This window comes from Mustela lutreola, chromosome 1 (genome assembly GCF_030435805.1).
Source record: "Mustela lutreola isolate mMusLut2 chromosome 1, mMusLut2.pri, whole genome shotgun sequence".
Lineage (NCBI taxonomy): Eukaryota > Metazoa > Chordata > Mammalia > Carnivora > Mustelidae > Mustela > Mustela lutreola.
In genome coordinates, this window is record NC_081290.1 from 88304596 (window position 1) to 88324113 (window position 19518).

Genomic DNA, 19518 nt, shown 5'->3' on the forward strand with positions numbered 1-19518 from the left:
AAAGGAATGTTAAGTTCAGCTAGATCAAATGCAGTAAGTTCAAAGTCACTCAAAGAACCTCTCTGAGAACATAAAGTATGGTCAGATGAAGTTCTAGTCTGTGGTAGACAGTATTATATAGCATTTAGTAAGCCAATAAGTAGGCTGTTAACTATAATTATTAAATACATATAATCTAATTATATATAAATTAATTATATCTACTGATGACACATACACTGTGCATATGTATTTATATATATATATATATATATATATATATATATATATATATAAGAAAATCAGCTATTGCAAATAGAAATACAAGTTAAGCACAGAGCTTTTAACTGTAATTAGGGAGTATAAGTTTGTATTAATGTTTTGGAGTCTGAATTTGATGATTCCAATGTGAATGGATTTCAGTTACATAATACCAGTTTCCTAATAACACGTTTAAATCTTAAACTAAAATGTATTGCAAATAACTGCATCAAGTACAAACTAGCTGCTAGCTCTTCAGTCAACAAATCACTATGTAAATAACAGATGGACACCATGATCATTAATCAATCACATTACGTATGTCAGTGATTGGTCAATGTACATTTGTTATTCATTTCAAGCACAGACGGTAAAGCTTGTAATTGTGTTGCTTCCTCATGATAAATCCACATGACATTTAAAAAAATTGATAATCAAAAGGGAACTGGACAGCAAAGATAAAAATGCAGTAACAAAACAAAATAATGATAATGCCAGTGGTGAAATTAAAATAAAAGTAAATGGAGTTATAGAAGAAACTGCGGAAATGTTGATACTTCTACTGTTCTAGAAACTATAGATATACAGCTAGAGGAACTCAGTGAAGGCAAACTTACTGGCATAAAGAGGAAAGTGGCCGTTTAAAAAAAAAAAGGATGACAATATCCCAGGGAAGTGATGCTGGCAAAAAATTTCATAGTAGAAGGAACTCATAATGTTATTTTATTACATTAAAAGTACAAAGGAAAAAGTGTTGGAAACTCAGCAGTACTTAGAATGGAGTATAACATTATGCCAAGGTACATAAAGGATGCTCTTTTTGCATTGCAAGTTATATAATAAGATGGCAAGGGCTATTCAAACTATCCTTTGATGAGAATTTTAGAGTGAAGTAGGACACTTTAATTCTCAGTGTTTTTTTTTTTTTTTTTTTTAAAGATTTTATTTATTTATTTGAAAGAGAGACAGTGAAAGAGAACATAAGTGAGGAGAAGGTCAGAGGGAGAAGCAGACTTCCCATGGAGCTGGGAGCCTGATGTGGGACTCGATCCTGGAACTCCAGGATCATGACCTGAGCCGAAGGCAGTCGTCCAACCAACTGAGCCACCCAGGCGCCCAATTCTCAGTGTTTTTAATGTTTTAAATTATAATGTACTAAGTATATTAGTTTTATTATATTTTTCATTTCCCTACACATTTATAATAAGCAGTAATAGAATGTTTAATGTTTTAACAAACATTTTTTCCAGATCACAAAACAAAGGTAATTTTCCCCCACTACTCTTGATAATCATTAAGGTCACTTTGTGGTGCTTCGGATTGCCATCATTTATGGTGCGACACTACTATGAAAAGCAGTGACTGTTTTATATTTAACAGAAAAGACAAGGTAATTTCCATTCCCGTGTCATTAGAAAATCCTCGGATATCTAGACCTGAAATAAAATTTGAGAAAGCTATATTTTTTATTAATAATTGCCATAAAAATGTTTAAACTTACTTTGTCAAATTATTTAAAATTTTAAATAGAATATTTCAAATGGAAAACATATTTCACTTAGTTATATGTGTGATACATGTGCATTTTACTTTTAATTTACCACCCTGCAAAAACCTAAATTGGATGAAATCAAGAATGTCGCAAAAACCTTTTGTCATAATTGCCACCTATATCCATATTCTACTATTCCTAGCTACATCAGCAAGACCCATGCAAAGTAAAATTTAATGTTCACAAAAAGATTAATCAAATATTATTATGGGCATAATATCTCCTATTCAAACAGTAACGAAACTAAAGAACTATCCCTGATAATAATGACAATAAAAGATGGTTCTTAACTTTCACCATGCTACATTTAGTATTCCTGTGTATTTGTTTCTCATGGCCATACTCTCAATATGACTTCTACCCTGTTTCTAACAGGAAATACTGCAAGTTGACTCAGAATGGAAGTTAGGAATAATTTTAAGTAAAATATGTAAAATTACAATGCATAAGATCCTAAAAATTCAGCTACTGCAACAGTAAACAAATTCTGAGGATATATGTAACAAATGTACTTTAGATATTAAAATTACTCTCATTAGCATTAGAGGAAAATAAAGTTTAAAAAAGATGTTATAACCTGTATACAACATTCTACACAAAAAGAACAATAACACAAGACACCTTCTTGCTCTTTTGCCTTTTCTCTCTTTGGCTGTATCCGAATCCACAATATCTGCTCTAAGGCAGTCCAAAGTCCCTGAAAATGAAAGGTGTTCTCCGAAGTACATTCGGTAGCAGAGTGGCATTGCATCCTGTGACTGAATCCCTGTATGACTGAGAAGAGGTTTGAAAACAACCTAAAAGACATAACACATTCATTAATTAGCTTAATTTATAATTCATCATTTACTGCACCTTTTTTCTTACCCTACCTTAATACATATATCATATATCAGTATTGTACTGTGACAAAAAAAAGTACTTGTGTAATAAATATAACTCTAATTGTACTTAAAACTTAACAGTATTTTTCAACCCCCATTACATGCAACTCATCCTCAAATTAATCATAAGAACAAAGATTCCTCCCTCCTGCCTAAGTGTCTGAAAGGACAAGGAGAATAAAATTGTGAACTAATTTAAATCATTCTATGTCTTGCTTTTAAAAAGGTATGAGGGACGCCTGAGTGGCTCAGTTGGTTAGGCGGCTGCCTTCAGCTCAGGTCATGATCCCAGCATCCGAGATCGAGTCCCGCATTGGGCTCCTTGCTCGGCAGGGAGCCTGCTTCTCCCTCTGCCTCTGCCTGCTTCTCTGTCTGCCTGTGCTTGCTCGCTCTCTCTCCCTCTGTCCCAAATAAATAAATAAATAAAAATAAAAAAGGTATGAATAGGGGCGCCTGGTGGCTCAGTGGGTTAAGCTGCTGCCTTCGGCTCAGGTCATGATCTCAGGGTCCTGGGATCCAGCCCCGCATCGGGTTCTCTGCTCAACAGGGAGCCTGCTTATTCCTCTCCCTCTGCCTGCTTCTCTGCCTACTTGTGATCTGTCAGTCAAATATAAAATCTTTAAAAAAAAAAAAAAAGGTATGAATATATACTGTGTTTCCATAAAAATCTGGTATATTAGAATGATTTATCACCTTCCTATGTTAATATTAAAAATATTTCATATGTAATATTATGACCATCTGACCTCTTTTTAAATAGTATCATATTTAAATAGTATCACTTTAAATAGTATCATTTAACATTTATTTTCTGACAAAAAAAAAAAAAACCCAAAACCTTCCTTTACATCCAAAATATAGGTGCTATCCAGTATTGCCATTGGACCTCTTATAATCCTTTCACTGTACATCTCAGTGATCTTTTTCTGAAAGTTAAATGATACTATTAAAATGGATAGGTGCCATTTATGTATTAAGACCTAAGTCTACATGTTCAGTTATCTCTAGGTCATCTCATTTGTTTGTGCTTGGGAAGACAGGCTACTCTTATGAAGGTCAAATGGCCTATAACAGAAAACTCCAACAATTATACACTAGAGTAGAACCTTAGGGAGAAATTCCCTCTCCCTTATGTACTTGCTTGGGATATTCTTTCTTGGTTTTTACCCCTTTCATTCTAATGGGAAAAACTTTTCCCTCTTCAAGGTCCAAACCATCCTCCACTTTTTAAATGTTTGTCATTTATTTATCCGCCATCTTGTTAATCCTCCATACCTATTAGAAACTTTGATTTTTAACTTACTTTCTTCTTTTTCTTTTAAATCCCAATTTATCATGTTGAATGACTTCTTTAACCATGGAGATAACTCAACCAACACTTCAGTTCCAAAGTTATGTGACTTCTTCCCCCACCCCATCTTGGCTTAAATGTCATTTTACCAACTTCCTATCACTTATTTCTCTTGCTACATCTGCTTTGAATCAATCTTTTTATACTCCTATATCTGAGCTGCTAGAACAATGAAAGGAAATTATATAATTACATTCACTGGTACCTAACACTAACCTAAACTCTTAACGAGGCCCTCAGCACATCTGGCAATCCTTTTAGGGAGTCTATGGTAAGCTCTCTTTCCTATTCATGCCAACCTGTACACATATCTAAATCACCTTACAGAGCATTTTACTGAATTATTTAATATTCCTGTTTCTAGTAGATTTTAAAATCTTATATATAAAACAATATAATTATCTCTAAAAATATGTGTTGAATGCTAACAACTATAATTAATGTAATCTATAGGCCAAAACAACAATTAAAGGTTATTTATTTTATTTATTTTTAAATAAAATAAATTATTTTATTTTTAATTATTTTTTAATTTATTATTTTATTATATTATTTATTTTTAATAAAAAAATGAAGTCCCTAAAAGCTACTCCAATGTACTGGAGAAGTAAATCTCAAGAAAATTTAAAAGTGCCTGACACATTTCTTAACATAAATTACCTTCTACTATAAGAGAAAATTGAAGCTATCAATCTGCAAACTTATCTCTATAACTGTGAACTGTCCTTATTGTCTTCTTAGTTTCTCAGAAGAAAAAAGTAATTTTTTCTGTCTAAAACCTCTTTCTCTGTGAGTGACTCTAAATTCCAATACTCTTCATCCCTCTCTAAATCCTGCTCTATCAGTTTACCCTTCTTTTTTTTCTTTTTTCTGATCGGGACCTTCCTAATTTCTCCTAAGTATGCAAATACGGTGGAGTCTCTCTCATCCTGAAAAAATAACATCTCTTAATACCCATGGTCCCGCTCACTCACTTGCCTTGTGATCACTCAGACTAAAATATACAATTCAAAGGATTTTGCTCTCCACTCTTACATTTAATCAATTGAATAAGACCTCCATATTTTGCCATTTTTACCTTATCAAAGCCACAACCATCTAAGTTAAAAGCTTCATTTACCACTTATGTGAACTATTTCAATAACTTATCTTTTCACCTATAGTGTCTCTATATAACACCTATAGTATCTCCATATAACAAAAATGTTACTATATGGGACAACTAATTATATACTACTCTTCTGTTTAATGCATATCTATCTGTAGATGCTAAATTTGCATTTGTAATTAACCCATGTACTTTTAAAAGGCTCCTCCATTTTTGCATGAAGACTTTAGACAGACAAGCACAGAAAAAAGATTTTCACCAGAATTCCAAGGTGGATATGACTAGATGGTTCCAGTTGTCAAGAATTACCTAATGAGGAGTTAATATAATTGCAGACAAACAGACTGGCTCACCTGTGCATCAGCAAGCTGCACAGCAGGAAACCCTTGGTTGGCTTCTTCTACACCTGCCACATCATCCTGACTAGTGCTATGCTGAGAATGTGTTCCATCCAAAGTATTCTGGTCACTAGATAAGACGGTATTGAAATCTGAGGCTGAGGGTATTGTAGGAAGATTGGGTGCAACACCTAACAGAGTAAATGTTCAAGAGTAAAATTTGAATTATGAGGAAATAAAAACAACAAAAAAGGGCACAGCAAAGTAAACTTATGAAGCCCATATTACAGCAGTATTACCAGACCATTTAAATGGAATGAAGGTAAGAAACACACCACTTTTTGGTCATTTTAAAGACATGATTTAATAATAAAAATGAATTTAAACTAAAATTTCAGAAAGTATCAGTCATCCTCATAGAGTCTGTATTAGAGCCAGTCAGTTCAAATAGAGAATTTTTTGACCAGAAGATCTTTCAAAAGCATTTGTTATCTCATCAGCTTTGCACTGAGGAGCAGAGTTACAGACAGCAGCAGGGCAAAATTCACAGATGTCACAGAGTCCTACATATAAATTTCTTCCCAATTATGTTTTCTGAGGCAGAACAAAAATAAAATGACACTATTTCTTCCCTCTGTATTCCCTTTATCCTCTAACTCCCCCAGGCAAAGGATCTGTGATAAAGGTGAAATGTTCTTTTCTGGTTTTCTCAAAATTTAAACTGCAGTAGTGAGACTAGGGCTAGAACAGTTCTGGGAGCTGGCAGAAACACTCTCCTTCTACCTTCTTCAACTAAGAGCCAATGATAAGAATTAGAATGCAGTCATAATTAGGATCAGTACCAGATTCAAGAGTGATCCACATACCAGCCAAACAAAGGACTGAGTGTGTAGTCACTTATAAACACATTTCATAATATCACATTTTCTATATGAATAGAATTTGCTAGTGATGCAAATAGTTATCACCTGGGCTAATTTCAGCTGCCTTCAGTACCTAGGATCAAAGTCTACTACACATATTCTTTAAAAAAATTCTCTTTAAAGAACATATGTATCTAAAAAAAAAAAAAAAAAAAAAGAAAGAAAAGAAAGAAAAGGCTATATGTATCTAATAAATTTGGAAAAATACCCCTAAAAAGAAAAAACAGAAAATGAAGGGTGGCACCACTTATGTTTCTGCAGATAGCCACTAACATTTCTTGGTGAATTCCCTGCCAGTGTTCTTGCTGTTTATATGCATTATTTTAAATTAATAAACTGTCCTCATTGCCTCCTCAAAGGCAAAATCTTATTTTATTCTTCTTAGTACACCTTTAGGCTTAATTATTTAAGTAACTATAAGAGTAAAAGAAAGCTATTATATCTCAGCAGAATCTGTATAAACTAACATATTTTCTATATTATAGGCACATTTTTTCATTAATCTCCTTTTGGTATTTTGAAAATTAAGTCAGCCACATTAACTGGACATTTTAAACTCTTTAAATTACATACGATCTCACATTTGACATATCTGTCTTTCCATAAGAACACCAAGTGACTGCTTACAATTCTCTCAATTCAGTATTACCAAAGGCATTTCATAAATGGGCAAATTTCAACTAAACAGTATTAAACATCTGAGATGTTTAGACCATTCTGTGAAAAATAGAATTTTGTTAAAATTAACATATGTCCCTTAGACAGTTAAGCAAAATAACATGATAACTCAATACCTGATGGAAGACTATTGTGTGCGGATTTTGTAACAGGAGATTCTTGTACCACACTTCCACGATTACCCACAGCATTTGACATCCAATTATAGAAACTCACAGATGATGGCTCAGATAGCAAGGGATGCTCAGATAACATATCAGTGGCCATTGTATTTCCTGAAAATAAAATTTTATTGAGTATAGTATTTCTTAGGTAATAAGCAGAAAATGTGATTTATGTAATTATTTTTTAAAAGTCAGACTAAATTGTTGTTTGCAGATGTTTTCAAACTCAGTGCATGATGTTTGTATTTGGATATTGAGGCACCAATAAATAACTTATTTTTAATATAACAAGAAGAAATTCACTGTTGGATGGTTTACACATCATACCATACCATGAATAGGTTGATAGTAATATCCAAAGCTACAATTTAGAAATGCAAACTAAAAGTATGAAGACACCAACAAGTTACAAAGAGAACAGTTTCCCAAAATACTTTTTCAAAGATGAGGTATAAAATACAGATTAGGTATGCAACCAAAGAATAAAGCAAAATAAACTTATGTTCTGTTTTTTGTTTTTTAATTCTCAAATAGAAGTAAACTTATAATTGTCAAAACCAAAGATGTACCTGTTCTCGTTAGGGAGCTGCTTTTTACAGCTGCACTACTTCTTTGAGGAGTCCCTTCTAGGAGATTGTGCAAGCTTGGGAAGCTTCCAGTCAGGTAGCTGAGTAGGCTCTCCTTCCTTGGACTCTCCTTCACTGGCATCCCAGTACGGCCAACATGCACAGGAGAATCTGTGGCAGTGTCCCCACTGGTATAGCTCAAAGAATGATATGGGTGAATACCCTACAACAGGAACAACATAGGGCTCTTTCTTATGCTTATAAAAACTACTGCTAATAACTACCACAACTAGTACTGTTATTACTGCTAGTTACTATTCACATTAATACCAAAACAGATTGTGCCTACTAGGATTGTGGTGAATCTCAAATATATAAAGAAGTGTTTTAAAACTTTACAGTACAGGGAGACAAACCACAAGTGACTCTTAATCTCACAAAACAAACTAGGGTTGCTGGGGGGAGGGGGGTTGGGGGAAGGGGAGTGGGGTTATGGACATTGGGGAGGGTATGTGCTATGGTGAGTGCTGTGAAGTGTGTAAACCTGGTGATTCACATACCTGTACCCGGGGGATAAAAATATATGTTTATAAAAAATAAAAATTAAAAAAAAAACTTTACAGTACAAAACAAAGGATAGTCTTTATTATCATTCACTTATTTTAACAATGAATTATTAATTCCCTTTGAAATCTGAAGAGTGTGTCTGGTGGCAAGATATCGATCCCAAAATTCTTAATACTATACTACTCTTATTGGTACCCTGATAATGAAAATCTGTAAGAGATTCTTTGTAGAGTTCTTTTTCTTTCTATTTTTTTTAATATTTCATTTATTTATTTATTTATTTATTTAAATATTTCATTTATTTGTTTGACGGACAGAGATCACAAGTAGGTAGAGAAGCAGGCGGGGTGGGGGGGAAGCAGGCTCCCTGCTGAGGGGCTTGATCCTAGGACCCTGGGATCATGACCTGAGCGGAAGGCAGAGGCTTTAACCCACTGAGACACCCAGATGCCCCTCTCTGTACAGTTCTAATATGCCAAAAACCATTTCTAGCTATTCTCTGAGGAAAATTTAAAAATTGCAGAATTGCCCATCTCTATCTGTTCTGACACATCTAAGGTTAGAATTTCAGATCAGTTTAAAATCATACAAGAAAAGACTATACAGACAAAGATTCTGAAAAGAAGAGATCTGAAACAAAGAGTTGTAGTTCAACTTTTTGGAGGACTTCTATCATTCATAAACAAAGGAATGTTTGTGGGCTAGGAAAAACCATCAAATGGGAAAAAAAATCTGAGACTGATTAAAAGTTGAGAATTTAAAAGTATCCTAGCTTTGAACTACACTATAGAAATAGAATAAGCCTAATAATTCAAACTTTTAAAAAGTGTATATTAAACTATCGCTGAATGTTTTAATTAAAAGAGCAATACCTTAAATAGAATAAAAACTTTAAAAGCACAAAGACAATCTAATAAATTGTATCCCTTGAGCTCCAGTCTACTAGATTCCTTCTCCTAGAAGTACTCTTGTTTCTCATCTACTCTCTTTAAATAATTTATAACTATATAAGCACATGTACATATTTATCCTTGTTTAAGACACAGAATACATATTGTCCTATATTTTGCTTTTACTTTAGGCATTTTGGTGACCATTCCATATCCACTTAGAGATCAACTTCATCTTTCTGAGGTCTTCACGGTATGCATCTCTGTGTCAGGGGACACTAGATTACTGACCCTCAAACAGTCACTTATATTGGTTCCATTATTTTCTTATTATAAACAGTGTTGTAAAGAACATTATTGCACATGTGTCTTTGGGCATTCATGAGCATTCATTTCTTTAGAATGAATTCCTGGGCATGAACATACTGGGTGAAAGAATATTACATTTTAAATTTTGATACAGATTGCCAAATTGGTCTTCGAAGAGTTTGTGACAATTTACACTCCCACCAGTACTGTAGAAGAGTGTCTGCTTTCCCTTATCTTCACCAACATACACCATTCAAATGTGTTAGTGTTTTCAATCTGATCGGTGGAAATGAAAATCTCACATTTTAACTTACATTTCTTTAATTTTAAGAGGATACATGTTCATATTTGTGTATTTCTCTATGAACTCCCCATTAACTAATTTTCTATTTGTGTTAGTGATTAGAAAAAAGAACTTTATATATGCGGAAATTAGCCCTTTGTCATGTGTCTTTCTATTTTGTTTATAATAATTATTTTTTTGTGTAGAAATTTTATATTTTAATACGGCAAAACTGTTAGTCATTTACCTTATGGGTTCTGAGCATTAATGTAAGTCTACGCTGAAACTTTCAAAGAAAGTTAAAATATTGTCTGTCCTTTTCATTGCTCAGAAAAGGAAACTAACAAAACATAAATAACCCATGACAACAACAAATAACTTACATGCTTATTACGTGCCAGGTATTGTTTAAGCATTTTTCACGTATTAACAGTTATTTCTTGGCATCCATATTCTAGAAAAAGTTACTATCGTAATCTCCATTTTACAGATAGGGAAACTGACACACAGTATAGTTAAAAATTTGTTCAGTCACAGAACAACTAAGTGTCAGAGGCAGAATGAAACCAAGGCTGTCTGGCTCCCAAGGTGGTAGTTAACCACCTTGCTATATACATGTCTTACCAAGCACTGGATAAGTTTCTTAAAACAGTGTAATTAAAGTCATAAAATAATTCAATTCAAACTGTTATGTTGCTAATCATGTTCAACTATAAAAATATTTATCATTACTCAATTATTAAATTATTAATTCTTGAATATAAAATATTCAATATAAAATACTATTTGAATATTTAAATTTAAATACTTAATCTTTGAATTTGAGATATCAGAAATTTAGGTCTTCCCTGGAAGTCTACTTTAACCAGAAACACCAAAAATGTACCTTTATTTTTAATGCAGAGTCACTATGGGTATGAGTCTTAGAAAGTTTCCTCATTATCTCAGCTCCAGTAACAGGTCCAGAGCCACCAGGTGGAGGACGGTTGGCTGTTCCTTCTAATAGCATTGTGTGTTCACTGACTGTGGCTGAAACAGTAAAAAAGAATAAGTGGGCTATAGATTATCATTTTCTTGAAATATTAATACGAGTGTTCCTGGTGGTAAATTACACTCAACTTTACATATTCCTTGAGTAAAAAAATTAAATTATTTAAATTTCCTTGAAATTAATTGTGGAATCTGCTATATTATTTTTTGTCTTTCTTTTACTCTCCCAACCCCAATCTTCTCACTCAGTCTCAAGAAAGAAACAGATAGCTTGAATTTAGTCCCTCCACACCTCAGCCAAAGGGTTTAGAGAGAAAAAACCAACTAAGCTAAAAGTATAGAAATTTCAGATTAACAAAGGAATGTGCAGATGGTTAATTAGAAGGGAGCCAATATGAGGTTTGGTATTACGACACTGAGATCAGGACCTGAGCCAAAATCAAGAGTCGGATGCTTAACCAAATGAGCTACCCAGGCAACCTTCCTCATAGATTATTCCCGTTGAGTATAAAGTTTTTTTTTTTTTTTAAAAGACAATTTAAAAAGCTGGTTAATGTATTATATATCAGTGTTCTGAGACCTCTAGTTTTAAGGCTACTGTCCTTTTTCATGGTACTTTCAACTCTTCCAAAATATCATAATTCAGTATTTTTTAATATTCCATGCTGTGATAACAAAAATTTTCCTCTGAAAAAGCATTAAAGTGTGTACATACATTTCTAAAATGCACATCTACCTGTATTCTGGCATAGTCATGATGCTGACAGATTTATAGGCTGAATGCATGACTCTAAAATACTACATAAATGCAGAATCAACCAGGCACCAGGTAAAATTCAAAGACTTCTTTAAGTGGTATAGGAAAGATGATGAACAAATATAAATACGAATTTTATTTTTTTTCAAATGTGAATTTCAAAAGGAAGTTAACATGCTTCACTCAAATATTCCAGCTATGCAAAGATGTCTGTTATTGTATGGGATAGATTAAAGAAATCTATCATATTTCATGAAATTAAATGTAAAAACCAAAAGTCAGTATAAAGATTCCAACATTATTATCATTCCTTTGGACTAATACAAATCATACTTGTATACTTAAGCCATAACATTTTCAAATTTGGGACACAAACGATCAAAATTATCACATACATATGTTACCAAGGTATAATATTTGACTAAAATATTTAAAAATTACCTGCATCAAATTCAAATTCTGCTCCATCAGCACTGGTGTCACTTTGAAGACCACCTCCATTGTCTAGCCCAAGCCCCTCTTCATGTTCGTGGTCCACAGCCGATTGAGGTTTCAGTGGCTGAGCTGGTCTGTGTAAACTAACTCCTTTAAAGGCTGGTGTCACCACAATAAACTTCATCCACTGTCTTGCCAGTGCAACTAAACCTTTCTTTAAAGTTACCAAAGCAGGAAGTCCATCACTCTGTAATAACAATGATGAAATAATGTTACCACTTAAGTGCTTTGCATACATTTATTCATTTAAATCTCATAACCCCCATTTAGAGATGAAGAAACTAGAATCTATGTGTTATAATTTGTCCGCAAAACAGAGTATTTCAAGCTGACAATAGAACTCAATTTCTAAACACAACAATGCGTCTTTCTGTCATAAACAATGCAGTACCAGGTGACTAAGAGGCTAAACATGGGGTAAAAAATTGGAATTCTCCTTAAGAAGTACTAAATCCATTTTACCTTTATTGTTCTATTGAGGAAGTCAAATGTATTTTGAGCTATCCAGGATATTCATTAAACAAAGAGGAAATGAAATTACTCCCTTCAAAGATTAGGTAACCACCACTATTTTAACATTAGAAAAAATAAATCACTATGGTTGAATGCTAGATAAAGATGGATTTGTAACTTTTTTGAAAGTTAAATATATTATCAGTAACAACTACATAATTTAGAATATACTTTATCCCACATGGTAATGATTATAAGAAAGAAAATTTGGTTATTCTTCCAACTGACACCTTAGCCTAAGAGTAAAATATCCAAATCCCCTCCAACCCCTTTCTTATAATTCCCTGTGTTAAGAGAAATGGCTCTAATTGAAGAGAGCTATTTATTGAACATCAGAAATCACCTCGTTTACTTTCTGAGGAACATCAGATCTCTTTGCCTGTCCTTTCATTCTTAGACTCACATAATGAAAGCCATATTGTGTATTTTCCTCTTCCATTAAAAGTTTTATTTCGGCAGACCATCCATCCATGGGAAATGCCTGCCATTCTGTTTCAAGGTCTCTTTGCCTGTGACTAGACAGGCAAGTTAGCCTTGCACTATGGACCTCCAGTCTTCATTTCACAGGGTAGGAGTAAAAAGCATTATAGTAGTCTCAGGTCCAAGTACCTTTTTCAAATCTACCATTTACTAGAGATTCTCTCTCATTGGAGGTTATCAGAAGTTTGACTGGCTATTACATATTGATCCTAATTTGGCAAACCTTTTGTGCATTTTCTATTGACCAAAAGGTTGGTGAGATGAGAGATCTCAAGTTCTAAACCCCAAATGAAGAGGTGTTACCTTCTATAGTGCTTTTCTAGAGGCAGACATATATTATATTCATTTTGTGTTATTAAATACTCTCCCCATAACCATTAACTAGCCCTTCTTTTATTAAACATTTCTGTGAAATTTCAGGCTGGTGATTCTTGCTTGAAATTCTTTATACTTCTGGCTTCTAAGACATTTTTTCTTGATTTTCCTACCTCTTCCTTTCCCTCCTCAGCATTCTTTGTAGCTCTCTCCACCTTTCTTTCATGTCCCCCCCCCTTTAATTTTGGTGTACTTCAGATATCCTTTCTTGACCAGCTTCTCCCTCAACATACTATCATTTCTAGAAGGCTCATCCATAACCACAGCTTCCAACACCTTCATGTTGGCACTTCCCAGATCATTCATCTCAGCCCATTGCTGTCTGTAAGCCCATATTTTTAACCATATTTCCCCTTTGGGCTTCCCAGCTGCATCTCAAACTATGGGCCAATGAATGGCTCTTCAAAAGGATAGAAGCTTCTTCTTCTTCTTCTTCTTTTTTTTTTTTTAAGATATATTTATTTATGTTAGAGAGAGACAGACAGACTGGGAGCATGAGCAGGGAGAGGAAAAGAGAGGGGGGGATGAAAAAATCCCAAGCAGACTCCACATGGAGCCCAACACAGGGCTTGATCTCACAACCCTGAGATCTTGACCTGAGCAAAAACTAAGAGCAGGATACTAACTGACTGGGCCACTCAGGCACCCCAAGAGTAGAGGCTTCTTTAAAGCTAACATATGGTTTCAGTAACTCACCATTGTAGCATCATCAATGATGGAGTAATTTGCCTGGTGCAGGTAGTGATGTAGTATGTTGCACAGTAAACATGAAGGATTTTCTTGGAGAAAACGGGCAACTTTTGTAAGTCTGTTGTATTTACTTCTTAAGGGAAAATGTACACTTTTATTCTGAAACAAAGCAAAAACAACAGATACAGAGTGACGTATCAAAGATACTGCAAATAGAAGACATCCAGTAATCAAGAACTTGCAGGTCTGTTGTTTTCCAACAATGATGAATAATTAGAGATCATGTTCTCTAATAAACCGTATCGGATACCTTGTACTGTTGACAGACATACCTCTAATGCTTCTGTCATTATGCATCCCATAACAGCACAAATTCTCAGGGTACCCTCAGTTTCTAATTTGTTTAAGGATGATTTGAGTTGATCAATGGGAACAAGCCATGCACCAACAGCTGGAGTTGCAGTGCTTAAAAGATTCAGCTGCCTTTGAAAATTAAAAAAAAAAAAAAATTATAAAAACAACTGTCAAGACTGATATTTCAAACAATCTTCCATACTTACTATACTTAGTAGCCATTTTACTTAGGCAAAATTATTTTTCATTTTGGCTATCAGATAAATCATAAACATGTAAGTAGAAAATGTGAAGAAAAGATAACAGAAAAGAAGGAAACATATTAAAACCTATTAGACGTGACAGTAAGAAGTTCATGGTGACGTGACATATAATAGTAAAACTAAAGCCCTATGAAAGAAAAAGGGTCAAGCAAGATAAGAATAATGTCTACAGAAAACATAAGGTAAGAAAGATGGTAAGAAGGTGGCAACCCTAATGCTATACAGATCAGAAAAATAACTTAAAAATAACTGAAACAGAATTGTAGGTTATTTAAAATGAAAACAAATCAAGGAATAGTACTACATGTTTAAAACTTTTTACCTAGAAAATGCATGTGTAGGAGATCTCACATTGGTGGGAGCTGCAAAACTAAACCAAATTTCCTTGATGGTCAACTTCATGCTACATGAATCTGGAGGTGGAGGCATCAGAGGTAGATCTTTTTTCAAATCATCAGATTCAACTCCTTCATCCTACATAAAATCAAAAACCAAAAACTTCTAATGTATAGCTGCTTAAAACTACTAGTGCCCAAGTAAATGTTTAAAGCACAAGATCTTCCCATCGAATCAAGCTCTACAGGTGACACCTTTACATAAAACAGGTAACATAAACCTTGCTCAGCCTAACCCTGATTCTGAGAAATACCTATAGATCCTTGAAGCTCTACGGAGCAAAGACTGAAAAACCACTGCACTGCAGTAAGCCGTAAGTAAAAGATCCAGAGCCGAATGCTTCTCTTTATCACTTCATTCAATTACATTTGTTTAGGGATGTTTAAGTATTTTTTTTTTTTCCAGATGAAAAAAGTGAGAGAAAGAGGTTTTGTGACTTGTCAAAATTCATACAACTATTAAGGAGAATGAATGATAAAATCAGTGTCTTCTACTTCCTACAACAATCTGTTTTCCATTCCATTTTAACAACATATTTCAAATTTCCAAAAACAAATTCCACAAAAATACTAGTATAGTCCATGTTCAAATAAATACTCTATAATAAAATAGTCCTATTTATCTTCTGAATCAGTGTTAAGAAGTAGTAATTTTTTAAAATGTATAATCACTTTTTTTTTTTTTTGCAGTTTTTGTTGCTGTTTATTTCTGAACCAAAAATGCTGGTGGATGGAGAGGATCATATCTTTGAGACCCTTTCGGAGACAGGAAGAGATCACTGAAATCCCCAACAGGCACCAAATGCTTCACTTGAATGACAGAAGCAAAACATTTGGCGACAAGGCTATAGTAAAGATTTTTTGTTTCCCTTGGATCAAACTTCTATGAAAAGAGAGTTAAAGAGTCAAAAAGACACATTTATGTGTTACAGCCTTGAAAACTACAAGTACTAGCTTCATATGGCTCTTCATTATTAAATGAATATGGGATAATATGAAAATTTCACTCGTTAAACTTTTGGACCATTCCAACAGAGGAAGCCTGTAGCAGGTTACTGAAGAGGGAACTGTGCTCTACATGCTGATTCTGTCTCCATCATGGGCCCTCAGGAAACTGGTCCAAGCCAAAGAACAGAAAATGGTAGAGCTGAGCATGAAGGAATTGAGCATCTTAAAGTTGAAAGGGACTTAATACAGCTCTTCCCCTGTAGGTGACTAAAGAAAAGCCTCTGCCTAGGTGGCAAAGACTTCTTCCTTATAGCTCACTGGAAGCTCTACAAATTCAGCTTCAAATATAATTCTCTGTGAATCTGTTGGGTACACACTATGGAATGCATAAATTTGGAGGCTCCTTCTTCAGGCTAAATACCGGGCTTTTTTTTTTTTTTTTTTTTTAAACCTATCTCCATAGATTTTATACTAATGTACTATCTATCTTCATTCCTTCCTTCATTTAATCATTCAATAAATATTTATTGGGAAGACACCATGTGCCAGGGACCCTTCTAGGTAATGAAAATACAAAGATGAATAAGATTTTATCCGTACCTTCAAGAGGCTCACATTCTAAATCTATCTGGTGTGATTACTGAGCCTTTAACAAAGAAATGTGCAAGATGCAGCAGAGACAAGCACAGAGGATATGCCTCTACCCAGGAAGGTCACAAAGGGCTTCCCACAGCAGTGAGGTTTCAGCTGAGGCCAAAGGATGAGGAGCAGTTGGGCAGGCAGACAAAAGGGAACAGGGGTCCAGGAAGGGAGGGAGCTTTGACCAGACAGGTGGGGCAATGCACAGCACCCTTCTGTGGGGTTAACTTGCAGAAAGACTAATACAAGAGATGATAGGGGCTGAAAGTTAGAGGGTCTTACAAGATTTTAAATATGACTAAACCACTCACAAATACTTTTTTAATAAAGGGGTTTAAGATGGTTGGGGCTATAGAATTCACCTTTTAGATAACTGCTCTGTCTCATTTGTAAATCATCTCTAAGGCTCCCATCAGAAATCGTAAAGCTGCCTTCACCCTCTTCAAAGGTGATGAGGGTAAGTGTCTGAAATAGGTATATACAGGTGTTCCATCAGAGACAAAATCCTGAGCCAAGTAGTCCACAGGGCTCCCCAGACGAGGCATCCCAGTGTGGCCTGTCCAGTTAATTGTTCCTGTGAGAGGAGCTGCCCCTGAGGGTTCCGCTCCATGCCACCTTCCTGCCAGGCCCTGCAGCACTCGGCTGGCTTTCTACTTTTTTTTTTTTTTTTTCACTCTTTAGAATGCAGGGAGGTAAGCATAATGTTAAAGAAATAAACAAAAAAGTCTACCACCTGTTATGTCTCTTCATAGTTCTCTAATTCACTTTTAGTTATTACTGGTCAAGATAAAAGACTGGCATTTCCTCATGGGATGATTAAACAATGAATATCCACAAAACAGCTCTGAATCCTAAAACAATGTGAACTATAGGCAATAAATAGTTCACAAAACAATGTGAATTGTAGGCAATAGTTATTTTAAAGTTAGCAGATGCTAAATATAAGTCCACATTCCTTATCTGCAGCTCTAAATCTTATAAAATACTGAGAAATCAAAATATTTTTGTGTAAATGTGGCATCAAAACCTGATCTGAATTTGGTAAGAGGCTATTTATCCCACTTGGAATTTTTATGAATGTTGTGCTGCAAAAGTATTTAAATATTTCAAGACGGAGTGCTGTCTCAGATTCCATTAGGAGTTTGTGTGACATATAAAACACATACCAGATTACCTTTCTGTTAAAGGAAAAAAAATCTGAATTCTCAAATATATCTATCCTGTGGGTTTCAGATAAGGTTGTGAGCTAGGCACTAAGGTTTATAAAAGATAAAGAAGACAGTTTTCAGGAACTGAAAATTTTTAAAAAAGAAGGCAGCTTATAGATAATAAGTAACTAATTATAATAGTATGTGAAGCAAAACAATAATAAAGTTGGATAAGTTGGATTTAGGTTGACTGAATTTTTGGTACCTATGGCATGTGTAAATGAAGATAGCTAACCAATGGGAGAGTTAGCATCATCAAATTATGGAGCAGAACTAGAAAATGAAGTAAATCAGGGAGTGGACATACAGAATTCCAAAAAAAAAAAAAGGGAAAAAAAAGATAGCCAAGAACGACATGGGAAGAATACCCACACTGAAGCACAAAGAACTGAGTGAGGACATGGACCAAGAAAAGTCAGAGAACCCAAAGAAAGCAATGTTACAAAATTTAGGGATATTCAGCAAAGATAGGAGGATCACAGAAATCAAGGATGACAGCTGAGTTTCTGTCAAATATTTCAGTGGGATAGAAGGAGAAGGAAACAAGAGCTGGGTTCTTCCCAGCTCCTTTGTCCAGTGAGAAGCTATTATATTTTTAAATTTCCTTAAAGTGCTTAATCCCTGACCACCACTCAAATACATCCAAAGACATCACAAGAAAACTGTGATTAGACTCCTAACTATGGGGTGCCTGAGTGGCTCAGTGGGTTAAAGCTTCTGCTTTCGGCTCTGGTCATGATCCCAGGGTCTTGGGATCAAGCCCTGAATTGGGCTCTCTGCTCGGCGGGGAGCATTCCTCCTCCTCTTTCTCTCCTTGACTCTCTGCCTTTTTGTGATCTCTGTCTATCAAATAAATTAAAAAAAAAAAAAAAGACTCCTAAATTATGCATCAAATCAAAATAAGTATTTCAAAAAATAAACTACCAGAAACCTGGGTTTCAGAGATGATTATGCCAATGAATGGTGGATATCCATAACAATTCTTAATCAAAAGGTGTTTTTTTCCCTCTTCAATTGGTCTAATTTCCAAATGATCAGAAGTGTATGTACATATGTGTTTAAAAACAACATTTACCAAGTTCTTACTATGTACTAGACACTGAGTTAAGCCTTTCATATATATTATCTCCTTCAATCTTCACAAGTCTAGGTCAGTATCCTTACAATACTATTAGAGACAAAGAAACTTCAAAGAGGAAAAAATCTGTATCCATCGGTTAGTGGTACAACTCTTTTGTAATCTAGAATTTTGAATATTTTTATTATTTCTATTATTAATAATCATGACATTCTACCATATTAAATATAATAAATGAGTTATATATAAGGTATTCTTCAGGACTCTAGCTAAAATGGGTGGATACTAAAAATATTTGGAACTTACATGAAATACTACCAGTGACAAAACTAAGTATTTAAGTGAATTCTGCTAAAATCCTTGAGACAACATCAAAGCGATACCTACTTTTCTGAAATTCTATTAATTCATTAATTCAACAAATATTATTAAGTGCCCAATATGAGCAAGGCATTAAACAAGGTACTATGATGGATAAAA

The 19518-nt window shown here is 34.3% G+C and overlaps 1 protein-coding gene across 7 annotated transcripts in view; it reads right to left on the reverse strand.

Annotated features, from left to right (window-relative positions):
• BLTP1 (bridge-like lipid transfer protein family member 1) overlaps positions 1-19518 on the reverse strand; it is a 223529-nt gene that overhangs the window by 92738 nt on the left and 111273 nt on the right. For all 7 annotated transcript variants that reach the window (XM_059169027.1, XM_059169028.1, XM_059169029.1 and 4 more), the window contains exons 39-47: positions 15093-15244; positions 14486-14636; positions 14160-14312; positions 12042-12282; positions 10740-10882; positions 7808-8027; positions 7191-7349; positions 5489-5664; positions 2414-2589 (exon numbers count right to left, since the gene is read on the reverse strand). In XM_059169027.1, coding sequence (XP_059025010.1) covers positions 2414-2589; positions 5489-5664; positions 7191-7349; positions 7808-8027; positions 10740-10882; positions 12042-12282; positions 14160-14312; positions 14486-14636; positions 15093-15244 — 1571 coding nt within the window. The remainder of the gene's footprint in view (positions 1-2413; positions 2590-5488; positions 5665-7190; positions 7350-7807; positions 8028-10739; positions 10883-12041; positions 12283-14159; positions 14313-14485; positions 14637-15092; positions 15245-19518) is intronic.